The sequence below is a fragment of the Dromiciops gliroides genome, chromosome 5, assembly GCF_019393635.1.
Source record: "Dromiciops gliroides isolate mDroGli1 chromosome 5, mDroGli1.pri, whole genome shotgun sequence".
In the NCBI taxonomy this organism is placed as follows: Eukaryota; Metazoa; Chordata; class Mammalia; order Microbiotheria; family Microbiotheriidae; genus Dromiciops; species Dromiciops gliroides.
In genome coordinates this window covers 287,239,869-287,264,232 of record NC_057865.1, presented here as the reverse complement: position 1 = coordinate 287,264,232, position 24,364 = coordinate 287,239,869, and the positions used below count along the sequence as shown (strand labels likewise).

Genomic DNA, 24,364 nt, shown 5'->3' with positions numbered 1-24,364 from the left:
CATGACTGTAAAGGACACAGGCATTCTTTGCTGAAGGTTTCCAGATCTCCTGTAAATCTTTTGTTTGCCCAGCAGTGGAAAGAGGCCATCGTGGGAGGAAGGTATGGGGAAAACTGGGCTTATGAGATAGTGCTGCTAGGGACAGGGGAGAAAAGGCTGCGGGGTTGGAAAGGCCCTGCAAAGAGAGTTTTGCGAGAGTGAACGAGTGCTTCTTTGGGAAGGGCTTGCTTCTAACTGATTCCAGATGGTGCCTTGTAACACAAAGGTCGTCAGTGTATTTGGAATGGGGCTGACCAAGAGGCCCCCAAGCACTTCCTGTGTAGCTTTGCAGTTGTCCAGACCTAATCAGAACCAGCCCTCTCTCCTGTGTTTGCTTTTCTCTCTCCCTCACCCCTCTCAAAGCACTCTTTTCCTCCTAGTAGCCCCTTTAATCCCAAAGCCCCTCCTCCTCTTTTCCCCTGCCCCCAATCTCATTTGGGCTCCACAAACATTTTGTGGTGGGCAGGGAAAAGAAATTGAGGACATATGAGTAGTTTGGGAAAATGCCTTTGTGGAGTTGGGGAGAATGCTTAGGGTGTGAAGTAGAGTTGAAACCCCGTGCTTCTTTATTACCCAGGGTGGTGTCTCCAAATGGGTCACAGCATTTCATGGGGGTGGAGACTGAGCATCACCAGTCCCTTTGGGGCCTGATGCCAGAGGGTAAGACTGACAGTAGATTTTAGCCATATAGAAGTGGGAAGAGGGTATTGTGCACTTTGATACCTTGTGGTTCTGAGCCCAGCATTGTTAGCAGGCTTTGGGCATGGGCCACCATTTCTGCTACTGTAGGGCTGCTCTGCACAAGTGATAGGCAGGGTTTAGTAGCCAGGCTCAGGTGTGGTGACAATCAATATTTTCTCTTTTGGGCCTCTTATGCTCTCTGTTCTGTATTTTATTTGTAAATCCTGGTTTGACTGTTTTGGTTCAGATGTTTCTTAAGCTAAGGGTAGGTTTGATAATGGACCCTCAGTTTCCCCGGACCCAACTATTAATTGTACAGAGACTGTTGCCTTTGGCCCTTCCAGGACACTGAAAATTTCATTCCCATTCAGCTGGGTATCATATTGACTATTGTATAAGCCCATGTAATATGCGGATTGAACACGTACAAACACAATTTGTAAGCTAAGGTTCTCAGCAAGATATTTTGCTTCCCTGCCCCGCCTAAATCTTGACAGCCTTACTTGCTTCTTCTGGATTGTTTAGGGAGCGGAGATTGAGGCAAGAGGCCAGTTGTCATTGTTCTTACCCACCATAGTCAGTTGTAATCCCTAAAGATCAAGTCATCGTTCGCCTTTTCTTTCTAGGCTTTTCTCCCCATTACCTTGGATAGGTGGGGAAAGTTCAGGTAGAGCTTTGTAATGCAGACCAAAAGCTGGTGATGTTGTACAGGCAGCTCCTTGACCTGGTATTCTTGACTCGGTTCTGTTTATTGTGTTTTTCCCTAGTAGAGTAGAAATTCATTCTTCAAGGGAGTAGTTACACTCCGGAGGACCTGTGTTCAAACCCTGACAAGTTTACTACTGTGTGAGCTTGGGCTAGTCAGCCTTCTTAGTCATCAGTTTCCTCATTTGTAAGATGAAGTTTGTACTAGATGTCCTTGAATGGTCCTTTCTGGCTCAAGATCTATGCGTGTGTGAGCCTAGGTTGGAAATTGAGGGGGTCTCTGATGAGTTTTTGCTAGTGACATTGGAGGTGTTATGGAGTCACAGGATAACCTCCCTTTCTGGATACTTAATTCTAAGCAAGAGGATTTTGAGTCGTGCTGAGGCCTTCTCAAAAAGAATCTTATCTATTAGAAGAATCATGTTAATTTTTCTAGCACTTGTTCATTGATACCTTTTTTCCTGTTATCATCTCTTCTGCTTGGATACAAATGTTCCCCTATTTCATGCCCCCAAAAGCAAGGTGGAGACTTTGGAATGCCAGGGAAATAAATCCTTTATTAACTCTTGGTTAGAGAATAGAATGGGCTTGAGAGAGAGAGACAGAAACAGACACACACACAGACACACACACACAGACACAGACACACACAGACACAGACACACACACACACAGACACACACACACCCTCTGTCTGGAGCTGTGTGGCAAAGCTGCTACACCTTTGGGAGGTATGCACACCACATACCACAGAGCCTTTAAGAGGAGACAACAGTAATTTCTCATTTGACCCTCTTCTGCAGGATACTTCATGGGGGAGGAGAAAGAGAACAAGTATTCAAAAGGCAGACCTATGGAAGGGAGTTCTACTTATTTTGCCTGGCCCCACAGGGCAGTTGTGGATGGCCGTGATGGAGCTTGCGGAGAAGGGATTTGTCCTTGTTGGAAGGAAAACTTCTTAACTAGAAGGCTTTTGAAAAAGGGAAGTGGACTGTTAGGGAGGCAGTGGATTCCCGCCTCATTGCAAGTACCCAGGTATAAGCTATATGGGACTCCTTGTTGAGTATGTTGGAGAGTTGTCTTCAGAGGTTAGCTTGGAGTCACTAAATGACTCCTTTGAGCTCTGACATTCTGTGGCTTTCTTTTCCTAAACAGAGATTTTGCATCATCCTGTCTGTGCTCCCTTGTACTTCCAGGTGAGACAGAGTGGGTTGCGGGAAGACCCTCCAAAAAGATATGGAACTGTTGCTGGTGGATTAGAATTTCTGATGCCATTGTTGGGCATGAAATAGAAGTATGAAGTTAGTGGGCAACAGTCTTTGGATGGGGAAATGGGATTTGGTGTTGGATTCCCCCCCCCCCCAATGGAAGTTTTAGGAGGAAATCATTCTACCTAGGTGCTGCTCGGCTTTATAAAATGGTTGTTTCTTTGAAGGGAAGGTAGGAGAGGAGAGAGGAAAACATTCCTTGTCTGTACTTGCGAGTAGAAAAGGCTCAGTTTTGAAACTGAAACATTATACAGAAGACAATGATTCTTGTTTCATGTGATCAGGTCATCTATCTAGACTGTAAGTGCCTTGAGAGGAGGCATTAATCATGCCTTATTTCTTGTACCAGCATAATGTTGGGCCCAGAAAAAGGAGTAAATCTTTTTTAAATTAAGCAATGTGTGTAATTGGTGCATTTGCTATTTCTTGTGATCCACCTTGTTTAATAAGATGGGAATGGAGGCCTTATCAAAGGCATTGGGGGGCAGCTAGGTGTCACAGTGTTTTAAAGCACCGGGCCCTGGATTCAGGAGGACCTGAGTTCAAATCCAGCCTCAGACATTTGACACTTACTAGCTGTGTGACCCTGGGCAAGTCACTTAACCCCCATCGCGCCACCTAAAAAAAAAAGGCATCAGTACCCACTCTGAGGCTGGCATCTCCCTGCCCTCAGGTTTCACTTTCACAGGGGCCTCTGGGTTTTAGCCCTGCAATAGTGTTGCTGGAGATAAATTTTGGCAAACTTTTCCTGCCAAATCAGATTGATGTGTGCATGCAGTCTATGAAGATGAAGGAGCTTTTCATTAATCAAATATGTTTATCAAATACTCAACCCAGGTGGTGAGATTAATATTTATAAACCCTTGAAGGAAAGACAATCAGTGAAAGAGCTCCACTGATGAGATAACTTTTAGACTGATTTCCTAAGAAGAAAAAGGAAACCTTCCTTCTGCTGCCTCACAGTTCAAGAGAGCACCAAGTTGGCTGAACTCAGTGAAAATTGGTCACAGACTCTGCCTGTGGAACTGAAGATGCTTGGTCATGGAATTTCTTCATATTTCAGAAGGATCACACTTCATTGGGTTTAACTCATATGATGATGACATAGGATAATGATGAAGGAAAGAGTCCCAAGGAAGTGATTTGTTACTGTTTTTTTTTTAATTAAATTTTATTTTTTTCAGTCAACAAAAATCTGCCTTCTCTCTCTCATCTCCCACCACTAATGGAGAATGAAAGAAAAACAACCCCACTATTACAACTATGTATAGTTAGAAAAAACATATTTCCGTATCAGGGGGAAATATGTATGTATAGATAATATAACACATTATTTATATAACACACACACACATTACATGTAATACAAAATCCATGCAATATATACATTCACATGTACACATCCCATTCTGCATCTCTTTCTCTTTCTCTTTCTTTTTTTTTTTTTTTTTTTTTTTAGTGAGGCAATTGGGGTTAAGTGACTTGCCCAAGGTCACACAGCTAGTAAGTGTTAAGTGTCTGAGGCCGGATTTGAACTCAGGTACTCCTGAATCCAGGGCCGGTGCTCTATCCACTGAGCCACCTAGCTGCCCCCTCTGCATCTCTTTCTCAGAGGTAGGTAGCATATTTCATCATCAGCCCTCTGGATTCATGGTTGGTCATTATGCCGATCAGTATTCCTTTGTCTTTCAAAGTTGTTTGACTTTGTTTTCATTATATAAATTGTTTTCCCTGTGGGGTTTTTTTCACTTTAACATCAGTTTCATACAAGTCTTGACAGATTTCCCTGAAACCATCAGCTTCATTGTTTCTTTTTCTTTGTGGGGCAATGAGGGTTAAGTGACTTGTCTAGGGTCACACAGCTAGTAAGTGTAAAGTGTCTGAGGGCCAGATTTTGAATGCAGGTCCTCCTGAATCCAGCGCTGGTGCTTTATCCACTGAGCCCACTAGCTGCCCTCAACTTCATCATTCTTTTTTTCCCCCTTTTTTTGGTCAGGGCAGTGAGGGGTTAAGTGACTTGCCCAAGGTCACACAGCTAGTAAGTACAAGTGTCTGAGACTGGATTTGAACTCAGGTCGTCCTGAATCCGGGGCTGGTGCTTTATCCACTGCACCACCTAGCTGCCCCCAGCTTCATCATTTCTTAAAACAAAACTCTCTTATTTTATTTTCCACTCCAAATTCTTCCCCTTCCCCTCTCTCCCTCCCTCCCATTGAGACAGCAAGAAAACTAAAACCTGTTACAAACATGTAGGATCAAGCAAACCAAATTCATGTATTTATTATGTTTCCCAAATCTATATAGGGCAGCTAGGTGGCACAGTGAATAGAGCACTGGCCTTGGAGTCAAGAGGACCAGAGTTCAAATTTCACCTCAGACAAACTAGATGTGTGACCCTGGGCAAGTGACTTAACCTCAGTTGGGGCCATCTCCAGTCACTCTGATGTAAAACCTGCCACTGGACCCAGATGACTCTGGAGGAAAGAGTGAGGTTGGTGACTTTGCACAGCCCTCCTTCACTTCAGTCCAGTTCAGTGCAAGTTATGACATCACCTTGATGTCATGGTCCTCTTCGAGAATGAAGAACAAACAACACCAACACCAACACCAACAACAACAAACCTATGTCTGCCATCTCTCTCTGGAGTAGGCCACAGCTTTCATTATCATGTATCTTCTGGAATTTTGGTTGGTCATGTGTTGATCAGAATTCCTAAATCTTTTGTAGTTCTTGCTTTTTACAATGTTTATAAGTTGTTCTCCTGGTTCTGCTCACTTCACCTGGCATTAGCTCATACAAGTCTTCCCAGGGTTGTCTGAAACCATCCCCTTAATTTCTTAACTACAGTTAATTGCATGTTTGTGTACTCTAACTTGTTCATCTTTTCCCCAGTCGATGGACATCCCTGACCCCCATTCCCATTCTTGCCACCTCAAAGAGTTATAAATATTTTGTTCATTCTTAGAGTTTGTATTGCTGAGGTGATAATCCCTTTCTTGATCCACCCTCCTAATTCTCCCCTTTTCCCTTTTCCTCTATTTCCCTGTTGAGTGAAATGAATTTCTGTAGCTTGGTCTGTGTCAGCTGCTCTCCACAACTCTGTTTGTATAGACTCTTTCTGCACACTAATTATGGGAGAGAATTTTCCGTGCCTTCTCCCTCCCTCCCAGTTCCTCTTCCCCTCTCTTCTCCATTTGTTTCTCAAGATCATCAAGACTTCACAGAACCACTCTCAGGCCTTGTCTAATTGGATTCCCTCTATGACACCTGAGGATGATAAGATTCAGAGGGGACACATGGTTCCTCTCCCTGTATTTAAATGGAAGCAGTTTATCCTTGCTTAGTCCCTTTACATTGTGTATGCTGTTCACCTTTTTATGTTTTCTCTTCACTCCTGTGATTGAACTTCAGAGTTTCTGTGCAGTTTGGGTTTTTTCATTAAGAATGTTTGAGTCCTCTATTTCATTAAAGGTTCATTTTTCCCCCCATAGGACTAGACTCAAATTTTCTGGGTAACTTATTCTTGCCCCTAAGCTCATATCCTTTGCCTTCTGGAATATCATAATCCAAGTTCTTTGCTCTATAGTGGTGACTGCTAAATCATATATGATCCTGACTGTGGTTCCTCAGTACTTGAATTCTTTCTTTCTGGCTACTTGCAGGATGATTTCTTTGACCTGAAAACTCTGGATTTCAGCCATAATGTTCCTGGGATTTTCATTTTGTGGTTTCTTTCAGGAAGTGACTAGTGAATTCTTTTTTATTCCACTTTACTTTCTGGTTCTAAGAGATCTGGGTAATTTTCTTGGAAGATTTCTTGAAATGTGATGGCTAGGCCTTGTTTTCCTCCTTTTTTGGTCATAGCATCACATAGTCTAGTAATTCTTAATTTTTTTTTCTCCTCATTTTGTTTTTCAGGCCAGTTGTTTTGCTAGAGATACCTTACATTTTTCTTCTATTTTTTTCCAGCCTTTTGACTTTTTTTCCTATTTATATTTATAGTGGTCACATGGAGTCATTGTCTTCTCTTTGGTACATTTGAAATTTCATGGAGTTTGTTGCTTGGGCAAGGTTTTGTACCTTTTTGTGCCAAGCTTTTAATTTTTTTTTCAATTCTTTCTTCCTCGTTCTTATTCCTTTTTCATCTTTTTCCTCTAGTGCCCTCATTTTACTTATAAAAACATTTTAAACTTTAAAAAAATATCTTGCTTTACCTCTTCTAGGAATTCTAGTTTATATATGTATCCAAGCCTCGATTTTAGATGTTTTGAAGTCAATTTCTTCTTATAGGTTTGAGTCTTGAGTATTCCTGTTGCCATATAGCTTTTTATGGTGAGATTCTTTTTTTTTCTTTCTCATTCTTCCAACCTCATCTCTGGACTTTGGGCTTGGTATTAGGGTTGGGCTCTGTGTAGTGATGGAGGGAAGGTCTGGGCCTTGCTTCTTTTTTGGCTATTGAGCATTGTTATTCTGGGCCCTCAAGGGACAGCTGAGGCTAGGAACCTATAAGCTTTCAGTTCTACCAAAGTAGTCTCATCCATTAGTCTGGTCACTGCCCCTCTGGTCTGCAGATTCCTGACCTGGATTTGAATCTGAGCAGTCATGGACTGCTGCTGCAGTCCTCAGTCCCTGTCTGCCAGCTGGGAAGTTCTGCTCGTTTTGAGCAACAGGACTGTAGGCTTCCCTTTGGTCTGAGATTTCTGCCCCCGGTTATTCCCCCCTATGCTTCAGACTGGGCTGGAGCTCAGGCCCTCTCACATGCACTACCTAAGGCCTACTGCTGCTCCTAGAACTGCCACCCCTGGGAACAGATCCATCCTGGACCTATGACCTGGAACTGGGTAGTGTGCAGCCAAGCTGTCAGACAGTCCCTCTTTCCTGTTGCAACACCTCTGAATGGGTCTGGGGTCTCCTCTTGCTCTGGTTCAGAGTCTCTTCCTTGGATCCTGGAGCATGACACATTCCTGGCCAGACTCCACCCCCACTGTCCAGACCTCTCTTGTAGGTCTCTATGCCAATAGGGCTAGAAAAAAATGACTCATTATGACTTTTTCTTAGCTTTCCCTATCAGGTTTCAGTTTAGTTCAATTTTTACATCTGTTTGGGGGGGGTTTAGTGGGGAGATCGTCACTTGTACTGCTCTTGACTTCTTGCCTCTCTTAATAATGAATTTTCTTAGTCTGTCTCTCAGGCCTGGGACTCAGCTTCTTCTTATCTGTACTTGTTGAAATACTTCTCTTGCTTCAAGAACTTGCTCTGGTGTATTATTTCTTCCATGATGTCTTGGAGATCAGTAAGTGCAATGTTACCATTTTTCAGTTACAAAAACATACTTAGAGGAGTGAAGTGACTTCCTAAAGGTTATATTGAAGCAGCAGAGCAAAGGTGCTTTTACCTTTGGTCCCCAAATGCTCAGGCCAGTAAGCTATGTTCTACCACACTTAGGAGCAAGAGCGTGGTATTTGTATAAGTAGTCATGCCTGCCATGTGCAGCTTTTATAATGGAAATACTGTCAAGCTGACCTGCTGTGGCATCTCAGGCAAGTGGCTTAACTCATTTAAATGCTTCAACTTCCCAGATGTGCATCTACCTGTTTCCCACATGGGATCGATCTAGAGTTCAATTAAGCTGAGTGCTAAGAGTACTTAGGGAGTAGGATTGGTGACCCTTCTAGGGAGGGTCTCACACAAGTATGACCTAATAACACAAAAGGGGGAATGAGATTGGGAAGGAGGATCCTCCAAGATGGAATCATGTCACTTCTTTGTAAGCTAAACCCCCTTGGATGTGTGAGCTTAGTTGTCAGTGACATACACGCTGCTGTGCCTCTTGCTTCTTTTTTCTACAAGTTGTCAGGACCGTCCTGGATGCCTGTATATTAACTTGTGGGGTATTTTGTCTTTTCTGAATGTTCCAGATTGTTTAAATTCTGTATGGGGCAAATGGCTATTTTTATTATTTTCTGACATCATTTTTCCTTCAAGTCTGTTTTCTCACTTAGAGCATTGGTTCCCTGGAGCTGGGATTCTGCCCTGCAAACTGAAAATACACTCTTCTCCCTCGTGTCTTATTTTAATCTACTCCCTTTCCACACAACAAGGCTCTGACCTGCTTGGAGCCTTTCCTACTCGGTTACAATTGATGCCTTGTCCTTCAGAATTATTGCATAGGACAGAGCCACTGGGCTAAGTCAGTGTTTAGCTATCAGACATAGCTATACGGAAGCATTCTTCCCTCACTGAACCATGGGACTGAGTACTGAAACCCTGGCCCCTTTATAGGCTTCATTCCGGGAGGCCATTCAGTAGTACCAGGTTTTCAGGCTTAGTTGATCTAAATTATTGTGTAGTGAGAAAGCAGGACATCAGAGATTTGAATCCTTCTCCATCCAGCTTCTCTTCCTATGAACCACATATCACTTGACAATCACTATCTTTTCTAGTGTGGTGCACAGAAGTGGTAAACTACATTTATATAGTACTTTAAAGGGAGATTTCCTTACAAAACACCCATGAGGTTGATTATTTCAACAACAATAATAGCTAACATTTATATAGTACCTTATACCTGACAAAGAACTTTCTTCACAATAGCCCAGCAAAGTAAGTATCACCCTCCTCCTCATCCTTGTCTTATATTGCTCTTGCTCTGCTTCAGAATTTTTCCCCAGTTACTGTTGCTGTTTCCATCCTATTTGTTTCCCATGATGTTTTATACTATTTTCTATCTCCTTTTACCTTATCCCTCCTCAAAAGGGTTTTGCTTCTGACTGTCCCTCCCCCAATCTGCCCTACCTTCTTTCATCCCTTCCTGCTTACCCCTTCCCCTCCCATTTCCCAAGGACAAGATATATTACCAGTACCTACTTGAGTGTGTATGTTATTCCCTCTTTGAATCAGTTCTGATGAGAGTAAGGCTCATTCACTCCCCTGCTCCTCCCCCATCTCTCCACTCAATAAGCTTTTCTTGCTTCTTTTATATGAGATATTTTGCCCCATTTCACCTCTCTCTTTCCCTTTCTCCCAGTGCAATCTTCTTACCCCTTAATTTTATTTTAAAGAGCTGCACAGAAGTGGATGTAGTATTTCTAACTTGGAGAAGATTATAGTGGAACTATTACCATCCCTCATTTGGGACTTAGATAAATATAGCTTAAGAAAGCTTCTTTTGGTTATTTTCTCATGGTGTTGACAATCCTCCCCACCCCCAGCCAATCTCTTACTTTCATACTTTTGCAGGATGATTTTAAAGTTTGTTTTTTAATTAAAACTTTTAAAATTAAAAACTTACAAATTTTATTAGATTTAAGAATTAAGAATTGGATATAAAAGTTTTAACCAGGTGCTTAGACTTGAAGTGTAAATACTCACAAATAGTTCAGAGAAACAAAACTAAAAGCCTCAACCATTATGGAGAATAGGGAATGTTGTGATGTATTAAATGTGTGATAGTTATAGTTCTCCCACATCTGGGTGACTGTTACTTGTGTTCCAAATGTATGTTCATCTCTCTCCAGTCCGAGAGGGTGAAGAGTTGCAGAAAAAGCTAACAAAAACAAAACAAAACAAAAAAAGAAAAAAAACCTTCAGTTTGTAAGAACAAATGAAGTGTCCCCTAAAAGATACACAAATTAAGGTTCAAGGGGAAGAAGAGATGGGGAGCCATGGAGGCTTGACCCTTATCAGGATGGTGGAGAATGGGAAAGAAGAGGATAACATAGAGGGGAAGAAGCTGCTTGTCTTCTCAAGAGTGATAGAGTACAGCCACCACCCAAGCTCTTAGGTAAGAAATGATCCCGGAAAGATCAGAGAAAGAAGAGAAGAGGAGGAGTAGCAGTAGGTGAGACCTTGCTCAGATACTGTGAAACAGTTATTATTGGACCTGTTAACAGTGATTGAGGGGTCTATTCTCTTCTGGGACATGGATTCAAGACATAAGAGACAACCTTCCATGATTTATATGCACAACAACCCACCTCTCATGAATCATGTGACACTTCCAGAAGGAAACTAAAGCATTGTCAATAATTATAAAGTCTTGAGTAAGAAACTAAGGTCTGACAGTAGAGACAGAGTTTGTATTTTTCTCCCTGCTGCCTTAATAGCTAATAAAGATAATAACTAACATTTATATAGCACTGTCTGCCAGGCATTGTGCTAAGTGCTTTACAAATATTATCTCATTTGGTTCTCACAACATTATTTCCATTTTAAAGTTGAGGAGACTGAGGCAAACAGTGACTTGCCTAGGGTCACACAGCTACTAAAGGTCTGGAGATGCATTTGAACTGTGTAATTTAAGATTCTAAATGTGGATTCTAATCTGTTCCCCCAGTTTGGGGGAAACTGACTAAAAATCACTGATAAAACGAGTTTAGGTTTTTAAGGGTTTATTGGAAAATAGAAAGAAAAAGATTGAGAACAGAATTCTAACAGCCTGGCATTCCTATCTTTCCTCAAATTTCCTGTGAAGTCCTCTGCCCGCCACCACCATCAAGTCCGGAAGCCAAAGGGCCAGCGCTCTCTGCACAGGCTCCCTTTTCCTCCTTCCTGTCTCCTCCCAGACCATAGGAGGCTCCTCAAGTTGATTGGCTGGTAGCCTTGATAGACAGCACCCATGAGCAAACATCATTTCCTGACGCCAAGGAAAAGCCACAATGCCTCTGAGGCATTTTCCTCATGGTGGAGCTTTTCCACAGCAAGTCTCTAGTAGGTGGTGTCATTCCAATCATTACAGAACTCAGGTTTTCCTGACTACAGGCCTATCCATTGTGCCACCTGGCTGAACTAGATGCCAACAGAAAAATGATTTGGAAAATGAAGAGGAATGTAATGAGGTGGTGTCTAAGAATGGGGTTTGGGTTTTTGGGCTGCAGCTTACAATATAGGGATATTAGATTTGAGGCTAGAGAATGAATACATTTAACAAAGGCTAGCTGGAATTTAGTTTTCCAGGTATCTTGCAAATTTAATCAAAAGAGCTTTAAACAAAAATATAGGGGGAAGCAGAAGACTGCCTCTGTGTGTGTATATGTGTGTGTGTTTATAGTGTGTGTATGTATATATTATACATGTGTATGTGCATATACACATATACACATATATACATACATATCTCCAAGTTGGATGCCATAGAGAGGAGCCACAAAGAAGGAAGAATCACAGATGAGACAGCCAAAAACTGGCAGAAGACAAAATCCAAGAAAAGAGCTACTAGCAAAACTCAAAATGTCAGGTTTTGGATGCAAAATACCCAAAGTTTAAGAAACAAGGGGAATCAAAGGTCATGATGCAAGTAGACCAATTTTGATCCTCTAGATGTTACTTAGACTTGATGGGGTGAAACCTATCACGGGATAAATAAGCCTTTGTGGAGAAAAAGGATAGGTAAAAAGGGAGTAGGGTAGCATTGTATGTCAATAAAGTATAGTTGTCAGGAAATTGGGGGATGGGCCTGACAAAGTATTTGGGTGGAGGTCAAAGGAGACAGAGACAGAGAGGAGGGTGATTTTGTTTTTGTAGTATACAATAGACCATCTGGACAGAAAGAGGAAACAGATGAGGAATTTGGGGAAAAGATCACAAGCCTGGCACAGATAGATGATTGAGTGATGATGGAGGACTAGAGTTATCTAGACATCTGCTAGAGCTCTCAGAAGCAGAACAGCTGATAACTTGGTGAGAATTTCATCCTGCAAAAGCTGCAGGAACCAACCAGGAGAAATTTTATTTTATATCTTGTTCTTACCAACAAGGGAAAACTGGTTGATGGAATGGAAATAAAGGGAACTTTGGGGGAAAGTGGTTATTTCATCCTAAAGTTGATGATGTAGGAAAAGGAAATCTAGAGTCTAATATACATCCTAGATTTTGGGGAAGCAGATTTCAACAAATTCAGAAGAAAGATAGGTGGGATTCCTATGGATTAAAATGCTTCTAAAATCAAGCCAGGAGGGATGGGAGTTATTCAAGAATGAAAATTTTGAAGACATAAAGGGAAACGGTTGCAGTGAGGAGGGGGGAAAATGGAATTTGTTTGAAGAGATAACTGTGAATGCCCAGGGAACTTGCCAACCAACTTGGATTTAAAAATAAACAAACAAACAAACAAATAAATAAATAAATGTTTGTACAGAAGGTAGAATTAAGGTAACAGAGGTGAATAATGAGGGGACAGGCTTGCAAAAAATAGTTGCAGCAGTGCTAAAGTTCAGAATAAACTGAAATTGGTGAGGAAAACTAAGACATTAAAGAGGAGATTTGAGTTACATTTGTGGAGAAAATGATTAGAAAAGAGCTAAGACCTTCCAGTGGGGTAGATGGGATGATGATAACAGACAACAGAGAAGAAACAGCCCTCAATTCTCATTTTGTTTTTTTGTTTTTTTTCCCTCTATAAATGTGACCTTTACATTGGAAATGGTAAGATAAAAATGACTGACAGGTACCTAAGATAAGAAGGTGCCAAAAGAGAGCACTCCTGCTTTATGAATTCAAACCTCCTGGCCCAGATGAACAGATCATGAAAGAATTGGCAGATGTAATTGTTGAGCTGTTGTCATTGATATTTGAGATATTATGGAGGATGGGAGAGTTACAGGATTGGAGAAAGGGAAACATTCCACTTTTCTTTTTTTCCCTTATTTTTTGTTTTCTCTTTTTTTCCCATTTATTAGAATTTTATTTTTCCCCCATTTACATTTAAAAACAATTTTAATGTCCATTTTTGAAACTTTATGTTCCAGATTCTCTTCCTCACTCCCCCCCACCCTTAAGAACTCAAACAATTCAATATGTTATGCATGTGTAGTCATGTAAAACATTTCACATTAGTCAGGTTGTGAAAGAAAATAGACAAAAAAAAAACTAAGAAAAAGAAGAACATCCCAATTTTCAAAAAAGGGGAGAGAACAGAGTCTGTGTATTCTAGGCCAGTGAACTTGACTTTGATTCTCTGGAAAGATTGTAGAAGGCTCACTAAGGAGGTCATTGGTTATCTAGAAAGGAAAGTAGAGCTTCCAAGACCAAGTCATGTTTGCTGGACTTCATTTCCTTTTTTGACAGAATAGTAGCTGAGACGAATGGTAAGGATATTCATTGCCTTGATTTTAGCCCATTAAAAAAAATAAAGAATATATCATATTATTCTTGTGGAGAATATAGAGATTAGATAGATTTGGAGCTGGTTAGATGGCTCCACTCAAAGAGGTAGCAGTTCAGTGTCAATGTGGCAGGAGGTCTCCCATGGAGTGCCCCAGAATCTGTGCTATTTAACATTTTAATCAGTGATTTAGATAAAGGTATAGATGGTCTGCTCCTGACATTTGCAAATGACACAAAATTGGGAGAGGCAGCTAAAACAGGAGCTGCCAAAGGGTTCAAAAGGATCTGGACTGGTTAAAGCATTAGACCAAATCTAATTCAGTAGGAATAAATATAAAATCAGTAGGAAATAATGAAATTCAATTCGGTAGGAGTAAATGTAAAATCAGTAGGAAATAATGAAATTCAATTCAGTAGGAATAAATGTAAAATCTTGCACTTAGGGGAAACGTGGCCAGATAGCACTTATTCTGAAAAAGATCTTTGGGTTTTAGTGGATTGTAAATTCAATAGAAGTCACAGTGTGATATAGCAGTCGAAAAAGCTAATGAGCTCTTGGACTGTATGAAAGGGAATAGGAAGGTGATAGTCACACTATGATGCTTTTCCCTCAACAGACCTCATCTGAATTATCGTGTTCAGTTCTGGACATTGATACACATTGATACACAAGAGCATTATTGAACGATCAGTGGAGAGTTTTGATTATTTTAAATGAAAGATTTCTTATCTAAACAAAACCAATGTAGCCAAGAATAAAAGGAAAGCCGAATATTGAGGGGGAAACTTTCATAGATAATCTCTTGGATAGGATACGAGCTTCTTTCTTTTTTTTGGATAGGATATGATTGTGTTGGAATATTGCTGTGATATAAGAAATGATGAGCTGGCTGATTTAGAAAAACATGGAAAGACTTGGACCAATAAGGGATGGTGCTACCCACCTCCAGAGAAAGAAATGACAAATAGAAATATGTATAGTACAGTTTTACATATGTATATATATGTATATACGTGTATATGTATACATGTATGTTTACAGATGTCTGTGAGTGTGGATATATGTATCTCTTTCCTATATAGCCTATCTATCTAATGTTTAATGGTAGCTTTCTTTTGGTGGGGTTGGAGGTGGGGGTGGGAATAAAGTAAAAAGTGCGCAGCAGAGAACAAAAGAAAACCTGGAAGAAAGGACATTAAAGCTGGGTAACTTTGAAAACAACGTGTAGTATTTATTACATATGTTTTCTTGCAATGGAAATTTATCGTTTTATATTGAATCCTCTTATGTTCTGCTGTGTCCATGGAAATGTTCTTTTTTTTTTTTCCACTTTAAGTTTAAAATGAATAAAAAAATTTACACACACACCATTGATAAAATAGAGGACAATTGCCAGGATGATGAAGGCCGCGATCATTTGAAGGAATCCTGTATGATCCAAAGAAGGGAAGACTCAGGGGGATGCCTTGTGGGGGAGGGGGCCTCCAAGGGCAGAGCCAGGGTCAGCAGGTTGAAGTTGTAAAGAAGCCAGTTTGGGCTTGATGTCAGGAAGAGCTTTCTTAAGCCAGAATGGAAGCTTGTCCAGAAGTGGAATGAACTGGTCCCCCTCTCCTTGAAGCTGTCTAAACTGACCTTGCATGACCATCATCAGTTGCATGACCATCATCAGGTGTGTAGTGGTGGGGATTCCTTTCATGTATGGCTTGAAGTCCCTTGCAGAATTCATGTTTTGTGATGCTAGCCTTGAGAAGTCATGTCTTTGCTGGGAGATTGTTATTCTTTTTTTTTGTTTTGTTTTGGTGAGGCAATTGGGGTTAAGTGACTTGCCCAGGGTCACACAGCTAGTAAGTGTCTGAGGCCGGATTTGAACTCAGGTACTCCTGAATCCAGGGCCGGTGCTTATCCACTGCGCCAACTAGCTGCCCCGATTGTTATTCTTAAGACAGAAAGCTCCTGGGGTAGATAGGTGGTGCAGCGTTTAGAGGCTGGGGCTTGGAAGTACAGATGACCTGAATTCAGATCCTGCTTCACATATTTATTACATAGCTGTGTGACCCTGGGCAAGTCACTAAAGTAAAATGGGGATAAAAAGTAGCACCTCCTCATAGGATTTCTGTGAGGGTCAGTTGAGATGTATTACATTAAGTGCTGACTGGTTTTATTTTCTTAAAGAGGAATTTCATTAATAACAATCAGCTGCCCCCTCTATTTAGTCAGAACCTTTTTATGAATAACTCGGAGCATGCTCTGTCAGTTGGCCCGGATGTGCTTAAAATACCTCTGTAAAGGAGATTCTGTCTAGATGAATTGCTCAAGGTCACCCACAGTGAGTGAGGTGGAAAGAAAATGCAGATCTTATGGTCCCCAACGTAGTTCTCTTGGTGGCTGTCGTACTTGTTCTCCTTGTGAAGGTGAAAGTGTTCTCCAGTGAATCGCAGAGAGGACCTGATTTACTGGATCATTAGAAGGGTTCTCCCTCTGGGCCTGGCCTGGAGAAAAGCAGGCACGCTTTCCCTGTGTTTTCCAGACAGCGCAATCACTTGCTTATTCACCTTTGGCAGGGAAGAGATGACTGACCTATGTGAGACAGCCCAGCTGCTTTGAGCTCAGTGATTGTCTCCCTTTCTTGGGGTGAGGGACGAGATGAAATGACTAGTTTTGGGTGGGGGTGAGTGGAGAGTGCCCTGTGGGAAGGAGGACATTTCACTGCATTTCCTTAGTCATAGGACTCTGAATCTGAAGTACCTAAATTTAGCTCGAGTTCCTGTTGAAAGCATCATTTTTTTTTCTTAGGAGAACGGAAAACCTTTTTGTGTATCCTGCTCCATGAGGCCAATAGGGAAGCAGGAGGAGGTGAGGTTGCTATGGAGATGGGAGCTGTGTGCAAGGGGAGAGCAGCAGGGTTTAGAATTCCAGGAAGGAAGAGGGAGTGATGTCATCAGATTCCATGGACCAGCCCAGGAACCCCTGTGAGGTTGGTGGGGAGTTGGGTGTGCGTGGGGGGTGGTGGTGGTGCAGGACGGGGGGACCAGGGGAATTCAGGTTGAGGAATTTTAGTCGAGGTAAAAAAAGCTCGGTTTCATAGCATTGTGCTCATCTGCAGTGCTGCCTGATTTTTTTTCCACTTGAAAATACTCTGTTTCCTTGCTTAATAATAATGTAAATTTAGATCTAAGGTATTTCTCTGTGTCTGTTTCTCGTATATGGGTATGTGTGCATATATTTTGGTTATAGTTGCCTTTGTAGAGCAACCGTTACGGTGCTTTATTGGGGTGCTTCATAAATCCCTTTTTATGATGATGCTATCTTTGCATTTGGTATGTGTGGAAATAAAACAAAGTGGTTATGAAAACATCTAAGTCCCACTGTACCACTACCTTGGAAATTGAAACAGTTTTCTTCCCAGCAGCAATTTAACTGATAATCCTGCATCACTGTGTGTGTGGGGGGGGGGGAAGGGGGGGGAGAGAGAAGGGGAGGGAGGGAGAGAGAAAATTGAGAGTGGAGGGCATATCTGTATTTGTAAATATATGGGGTAACTATTAAGTGATGAAATGGATTTTCTAAATGAATATGCCAGAATATATGCATCCAAATGAATACTGACTTTGCGGGCCGGGGGTGGGGGAAGGGTGTTGAGTGACTGTATCACTGATCAATTGATACTGCCATTATTGCTCAGAACATTTTGGAATTTCCTTCAACACAGGTCCATGAGCCAGACAGGAAAATCAATCTTATTATTTTACAGTTGTACCTTGCAGTTTTGACCTCGAACAGCATAACCGACTTTGATTTCCCCCGTCAGGCTCATTGAATTTGGCAGTTTCCCCAAAATCAAATTCACCAGTTTGCTACCTTTCATTATTAGAAAGGATATGCTATTGCCTCTGAAGGCATTTCGTTCAGAAGAGGAATTCCATACCTGTTTTGAGCAATGGCAACATGAGTGAACTGAAGGTTCCAAGAAGACTGTTTTGATGATGATAGCACTCATTGGGATGTCTTCATTCTGGTATTTTAAAATTTTCACCCCTCATTTTGATGTTCTTATAAGAAGAATTATTGTCTGGAAGGATACAGAATTCTTCCAGGTTTCTAGATAGAGCTTAGGCTCAGTCTTTGCCTATAGGCTGTCTCTTCACTTTGTCTCCCCTAACTTGGGTGTCCAGCAGGGCTGTTGGCAAGCTGTTTCTCCCTCTTTATCTTCTTAGACAGTAGCTTTTGCTGGAAAGACAGTAGTAGTTAGGGGGTACTGAAGGACAAAGACTGGTTAGAAGGGTCAATGAGCTAATGCAGAAATTTAGGTACTGGAGAAGTAATGACCCCATAATGGTCATTTATATCTGGAAATTTTAGAGTTAACTTCCATAAAATAATAACTCAAAAACATTTTGATGTAGTTCAAAGAAACGTAAAATACCTAATATTAAAATCTTTGTAACTTTAAAAATATTGACTTCACTTGAAGGTCTTACTGCTGCCATTGAATGATGAGAGGTTCTAATTCACAAAAGTACCTATTGTGGGTCTTCTTTGCAGATGCCTCCCACTCATCTTTTCATTCTTGTGCATGTTCATCCATCCATTGACTCTCCACAGAAGAGCCATCCAATGTGCTTTAAACTTTCATTTAGTTCTTTTTTGCATTTTTGGGTGTCAGGGGACCTCTCAGTCTGTGCATTGGCCATCTTTTCTACCTGATCCATGAAACACCCACTTTTTCTTATCAGACATCTTCTTGTCTATTATGCCCCTAGTCCTTTCTTGCCTGTACAGGTCATCCTTGGACACAGGCTTAGCCTACTTGTGTCTACCATGTGTCCTTTTGAGTCTCCTTCAACTCTCATTTGGGGACATTATGGCATTTCAGGATTTGGAACAATACAGCAGCATCATTTCTGGTTGAAATGATGGGCCCTTGTACCAGATTGCAGCTCGGGAATCATTGAAAGTGCTGTACAGTTTCCCAAATGCAATTCAGCCCTTTCTGTTATTTCTCCTCCATTTTGGGCCCAACTATCTGACTGCAATGACCTTCCCAGGTAGGTGGGAAAACACTAATTTGTTAGTTATTGGAAGATTATTGTGAAATGAATTATGATTTCCACCCCTATTCTCCAGATGAGGAATTGAGTGCGGGTGGGTGGTGGGAGAAGGATCATTGATTTGCTCTTGAATAAGGAGTGGCGCAGTAGTGGAGTTTGGATCTGAATTTAGGAATTCTGATGCCTTTGTTGACTGGCTCAGCTTCTCACCAGAGGATTGGGAACATTCAAACAAGCTTCTAGAATACAACAGGAAATTGATGAGCTATATACAGCTTGAGACAAGAACAGCGTCAGGCTAGAGAAGCAGGAGTCCTTATGCAGCTGAGAAAATGCACTTTCGTATCCATGAGAAAGTTTGATACGTTAAAAAAAAAGGGGGGTCCAGTGCAAGAATACACACACATATTTATCTCTAAGATATAATTCCCTGGGTTACTGGGAAAGATTTATGGGAAGATATGGACAAAAATCCCACAAAATAAGAAAAGAGGGCAGGGATGGGGTCCTCTCTGTGCCATTGGAAGCAGCAGCCACATTAATAGGGACAAGGGTCATCTAAGTAACAAAGTTCTGAATGATGAAAAATATATGTGTATTTTAATACTTCAGATGCCTTTGCTTTTGTTTGTGCCTTTCTTTTCTTTACTGACACGGATACTATTGCTCTTGTAATGTGGGAGAGTGTCTGTGAGGGTCGTTGTGACTGAAAAATTTAACATCATCGCCATAAGACCTATCTGGTGTTGAGTGTCACTAATCTCAGTGTGACTGGCCTCTGGACAGAGGTCCTGCCAGGGCTCAGAGTGTGAGCACAGCTACCAGTTCTGTCTCTTGGGGCTTAGCATCTCGTTTTAGACCACGGTGAGGCCTCTGAACAGGACTTGAGTGAAGGATCTGTAGGTAGACATCTGATGCTTTACCGTAGCCATTTGTAGAAATGTATCTGCTATTTACTTAATGTATTTTTAAAACCCCCAAAACAGTTGAATCTAGTTGGATCTCCCCAGTTTATGGGCTGGATTGAGAGCTTCCATTGAGCCATTCAGTGAAGCTGCTCATATTTATCAGTGGTAGGCAAATGATTTGATCTTGGTCCTGTTGATAATTGTGCTCTCCTTGGAATTTTTTACTGAACTGCTAACTTCCTTTAGCACTTGAAAAAAGTGATATTGAGACTGGCAAAGAGACTTATTTTGCCAGTGATTAATCTTTTTTTCTTCCTGTTTAAGTTCTTTTGATCTGCTAAATGTAATATTGAGAACCACAGTCTTCAGTGAATTGAAGCAGTCATTTGTTTGAGTCTCAGTACTGGGTCTGATTTTGCTGATGCCCACCAGCTGGTTCCAGGCTTGCCTCTATCCCATAGTTATGTTGGTCTTTCCATTCTGTAACAGATAAATGTGCTCTATTTAGCTGTGCCACTGGAATCATTGATTCAGAACAGAAATGAACCTTCTAGGTCATCTAGTTCAGCCCTGTAGCTAGGTTGATTTTTACTGAAGTACTAGACTTGACCTGGTAGAAAATATTTATGAGCCCAAGAGGCAGTCAGCAGACTTCATAGTCTCTTTAAACCAACATGGTTTATGGCTAACACATTTGGTGGTACATGTTGAATTGAATTTTCTTGTTGTTTATGGGGTACCTGTGATTTACTCAGCAGCTTCTTTGAAAAAATGGGGATGCTAAAGGAGTTTAGTTCTTGTTTTTAGGGAGCTCACAAGTCTAGTGGGGAGTTATGATTTACACAAAATAGAATTCACCTGTAAGCATTTATTACTTAATAAATAGAAGCTATAGAAGTTGAAAAAAGGGAGGGATCAGTGTGGACTAGTTATATAAAAGCTTTTATGGAGGGAGGCTGCTTCCAGCTGGACCTTTATGATTAAGCAAGAAATTGAGGAGGTGGAACAGAGAGATGTTACAAGTCAAGCAAAGGTGGTACAGAGGGAAGAAGGCTGCTCCTTGCCCATCTGTGAGACTGGTCAGCCTAGGATGGAAGATTGAGAGTGGAGGGTAGCAGTGGGAGAGATTAGACAGACGAGAGCACCCAAGTTGTAGTTGGGAGGTAACTAATGAAATCTCAGACACAAGAGTTTGGGCTGTGGGGGGGCTCTGAAGGAGGGCCATGAATGTAGAACTTAAGAAAGATCGATTCATCTGGCAGTTGTATGTTAGGCTTGATTAGAGAAGGACTGTCCTGTAGGAGTAGAATTAAATTGGTTTTGTTTGATCTTGCAGGGCAGAACAAAGTGTGATAGGGTGGACATTTCACAGAGGTAGATATGGTCCAGCTCCCTCCCACCAATGAGAGCTGACCTCAGATGTGCTGCCTTCAGGGGCTTGGTTTCAGAGTGAGTGTCAATCAGTACCTACTCTGTGCTATGCACTGTGCTAAGGGGGGGAGGGGGGAATACAGAGAAAAGTATAAGTTTTGCCCTGAAGACTTTGCTTCTCATGGAATGACCATGTGTTAGGGGTATTGGAACAGGCACTCTTGTTCAGGGCAGGCTGGATGAGGTGGCCTCTCACATCCTCCTGGGAGCAACAGTTCTGTCTGTCTGTCTGTCTGTCTGTCTGTCTGTCTGTCTTTCTGTCTCTGTCTGTCTTTCTGTCTGTCTTTCTGTCTGTCTGTTTGTCTGCCTATCTATCTGTCTGTCTGTCTATCATCTATCTATCTAGGAACTGGGAAAGAGGCATCTCAAAAGGCTGTTGGGGCGGAGGTAGAACAGTGTTTTTTAACAAGTTTCATCTATGATGATGCTTCATTTTTAGTATGGGAGGATTTGGATGGTCACACATGATGATCTCGATAATGATGATGACAGTGGTGATTCCATCCAACTCTGCGATCCCTTCATCAGTGTATAGACTTGGGGTGACTGAGAAGAAAGACCAAGGAGACGATTCAGTAGGACATGCTAGTAATGCACCTTTTGATTTTGTAGAAGCTTTTGTATATTAGATTTTTGTCTGATGTTGACTTAAAGTATATTATTAAAAGTTATTATGACCTAAGCAGTAACGGAGTGAAATTCAGGTTGGGGGAGATAAAGATGTCTGGCAAGGGTGAGCAATCTTTAGTGTAATTCATAAATGAAGATCACAGGAATGGAAGAGAGGAGATATCTTGAGAAAGGATAATTGGAAATTGGTAAGGATGGTGTGGGAGAAGACCTTCAAAATGTACATAATAAAGGAGCTATTCCATTTCCATGTATTGATTTACTTTTTGGGTAGGTTGTATTTGTTTTTGAGAAGCTCAGAAACTAGGAAGGAGATGGAATTAAAGGAGATTCCAAATGGAACTCCATCTTTGTAAACTTAGATTGTCTTTATTATGATCTTAACAGTATTCAACAGATGTGAACATTTTAATATACAAGGAAAAAAATAAGATTGTATATGAAATCATAAACTTATGGTAGTAATAAAATTCACCTTGCTTCTTTTTTAATTGATGCCTCTTTCTTTCTGTATTTCTGTCACTACCACTAACTCACCCCTCCCCTGCTCCTGGAAAAGGATGCCATCTCCTGTAGCAAATTAGTACAATCAGGCAAAACTAATCACCATAGTGGCCAGATCTGAAAATGTATGTCTCTTTCTGCATGAAAGTCTGTCACCTCTCTGCTGAGAGGTAGGTGGCATGCTTCATCAACATTCTCTTGGAGTCATGATTGTTCATCCTACTGTTCAGAGTTCTATACACTTTCAGAGTTAATTTTCTTATTTATTATTGTGAAACTTACCTGATTATGTTCTTTTTTGGGAGGGGCATGGTAGTAAGGGTTAAGTGACTTGCCCAGGGTCACACAGCTAGTAAGTGTCAAATGTCTGAGGCCAGATTTGAACTCAGGTCCTCCTGAATCCAGGGCTGGTGATTTATCCACTGAGCCACCTAGCTGCCCCCGATTATGTTCTTTTAACCCCACATGAACTTATACAATATGAGATAATATTCCACAGTTATATCTATATATATCTTTTTGTTCATCCATTTCCTCATTGATGGGCATCCTGCTTTGTGTTCGGTTGTTTGCTACAACAGAAAATAGTGCTATAAATATTTTTGTATGTGTAAGTTCCTTCCCTTAGTATTTGACAGCTGAGTCAAAGGGTTTAGTGAGGTTTGGGGTGTAATTTCAAATTTATTTCTAGCATGGTTGCCCCTGTTCAAAGTTCCATTGCAGCTGCCAATTATGAGATTGACCATTTGGTTCTTTCAATCTATGACTGATAGGAACTGAATTGTATTTTAGCTTTCTGCCACAATGCTTTGTCTGTGCCATAGATGGTGTTACTTTGCCTTGGGATAAAGAGGCAGGGCCCTGTTTGCTCTAATTGAAGATTCCCTTTCCATGCTAGCCACAGGAATTCTTCTCTACATACCAGCGTTGGGGATACCACAGGTTTCTTTTCCTTCATTCATCCCCTTTATGTGGCTGCTGGAATCTTCTATACTACGTATAGTTTGTGAAAAAGATGGGGGATGTGGGATGAGGGAGATACTTGCCCTATTGCTGGGATTGCTTCCATCAGACAAATTTTTCTACTGGCTTAAGCTGGATCATAGTGGGTTTTAATATAGGAACATGGCTAGAAATAGTTTTTAGGTTCCATAGTAATATTTGTTTTAGTTTTGTTATGAGTTAAATAGGCTTTTGTGGGCTGTCCTAGGAACCAAGCCATTATTTATGACTTTGTTTCTATATGAAAATACAGTCAAGATACAAACAACCCATTTACAAATAAGCTTTTATTATACAACCCATTCAGAAGTGGGATTCTTATTGTAGAAGCACAGAGTTGTGAATTGTATGCTGGGAAGGACCAGGCAGCCTCCTATCCAAAGCAGGAAACCCTACAATGATGTTTGCTCCCTCCAATGAGGCTTTTTAAAGTGTTATCACTGAAAAGTCATTGTGTCAAAGTGAGTCATGGCTAATTTAGATTTGATCAGGTGAAGATCTCTTGGATTTGAGAATATTTGAAATATTGAAAGGAAGCGGGCACTAAAAAGATGCCCTGGGAAATGCCTGAGACATCTTCTGTGATTTGCCACTGAAAAGCAGATTTTAACTTTGAGGTTAGGAACAGGAAACCTAGAAGGCTCCAGTGACGTATTGTGGCAGGCCTCAACTGGGAGTGGAGTTGGGGTCGACCTTATTCATTCATTCATTCATTCATTCATTCATTCATTCATTCATTCATTCATTCATTATTTGGGTAGGCTTTTTAAAAAAAATTGAAATTGTTTAAAAAATAGCAAGTTTTATTAATCTCTCTCCCATTACCCCCCTTCCACCCCAGTTTAAACAAATTAAAATTTTAAAAATCCTTCAGTGCATATCTGTATAACTTGGCAAAACAAATTCCCACATTTTCCACACTGGAAAAATATATATCTCTTTCTGCATTTAAGTTCATCACCTCTATTTACAGGTGAATGGGCTGATTCATCTTTCTTTTTTCTTTTTTTTTTTGACTTGTAGTTAATTGCTTTGATCAGATT

General features: G+C 41.0%; 1 protein-coding gene across 29 annotated transcripts in view; it reads left to right on the top strand.

Annotated features, from left to right (window-relative positions):
* Positions 1-24,364, top strand: part of RBFOX2 (RNA binding fox-1 homolog 2) — a 305,017-nt gene that overhangs the window by 55,703 nt on the left and 224,950 nt on the right. Inside the window, exon 1 of one of the 29 annotated variants that reach the window (XM_043966387.1) lies at positions 16,472-16,651. The exons of 26 other annotated variants lie outside the window; for them this stretch is intronic. In XM_043966387.1, the coding sequence (XP_043822322.1) occupies positions 16,625-16,651 (27 nt within the window). In that variant the 5' untranslated portion in view covers positions 16,472-16,624. 2 more of the 29 variants (XM_043966385.1, XM_043966386.1) reach the window with 2 other exon arrangements.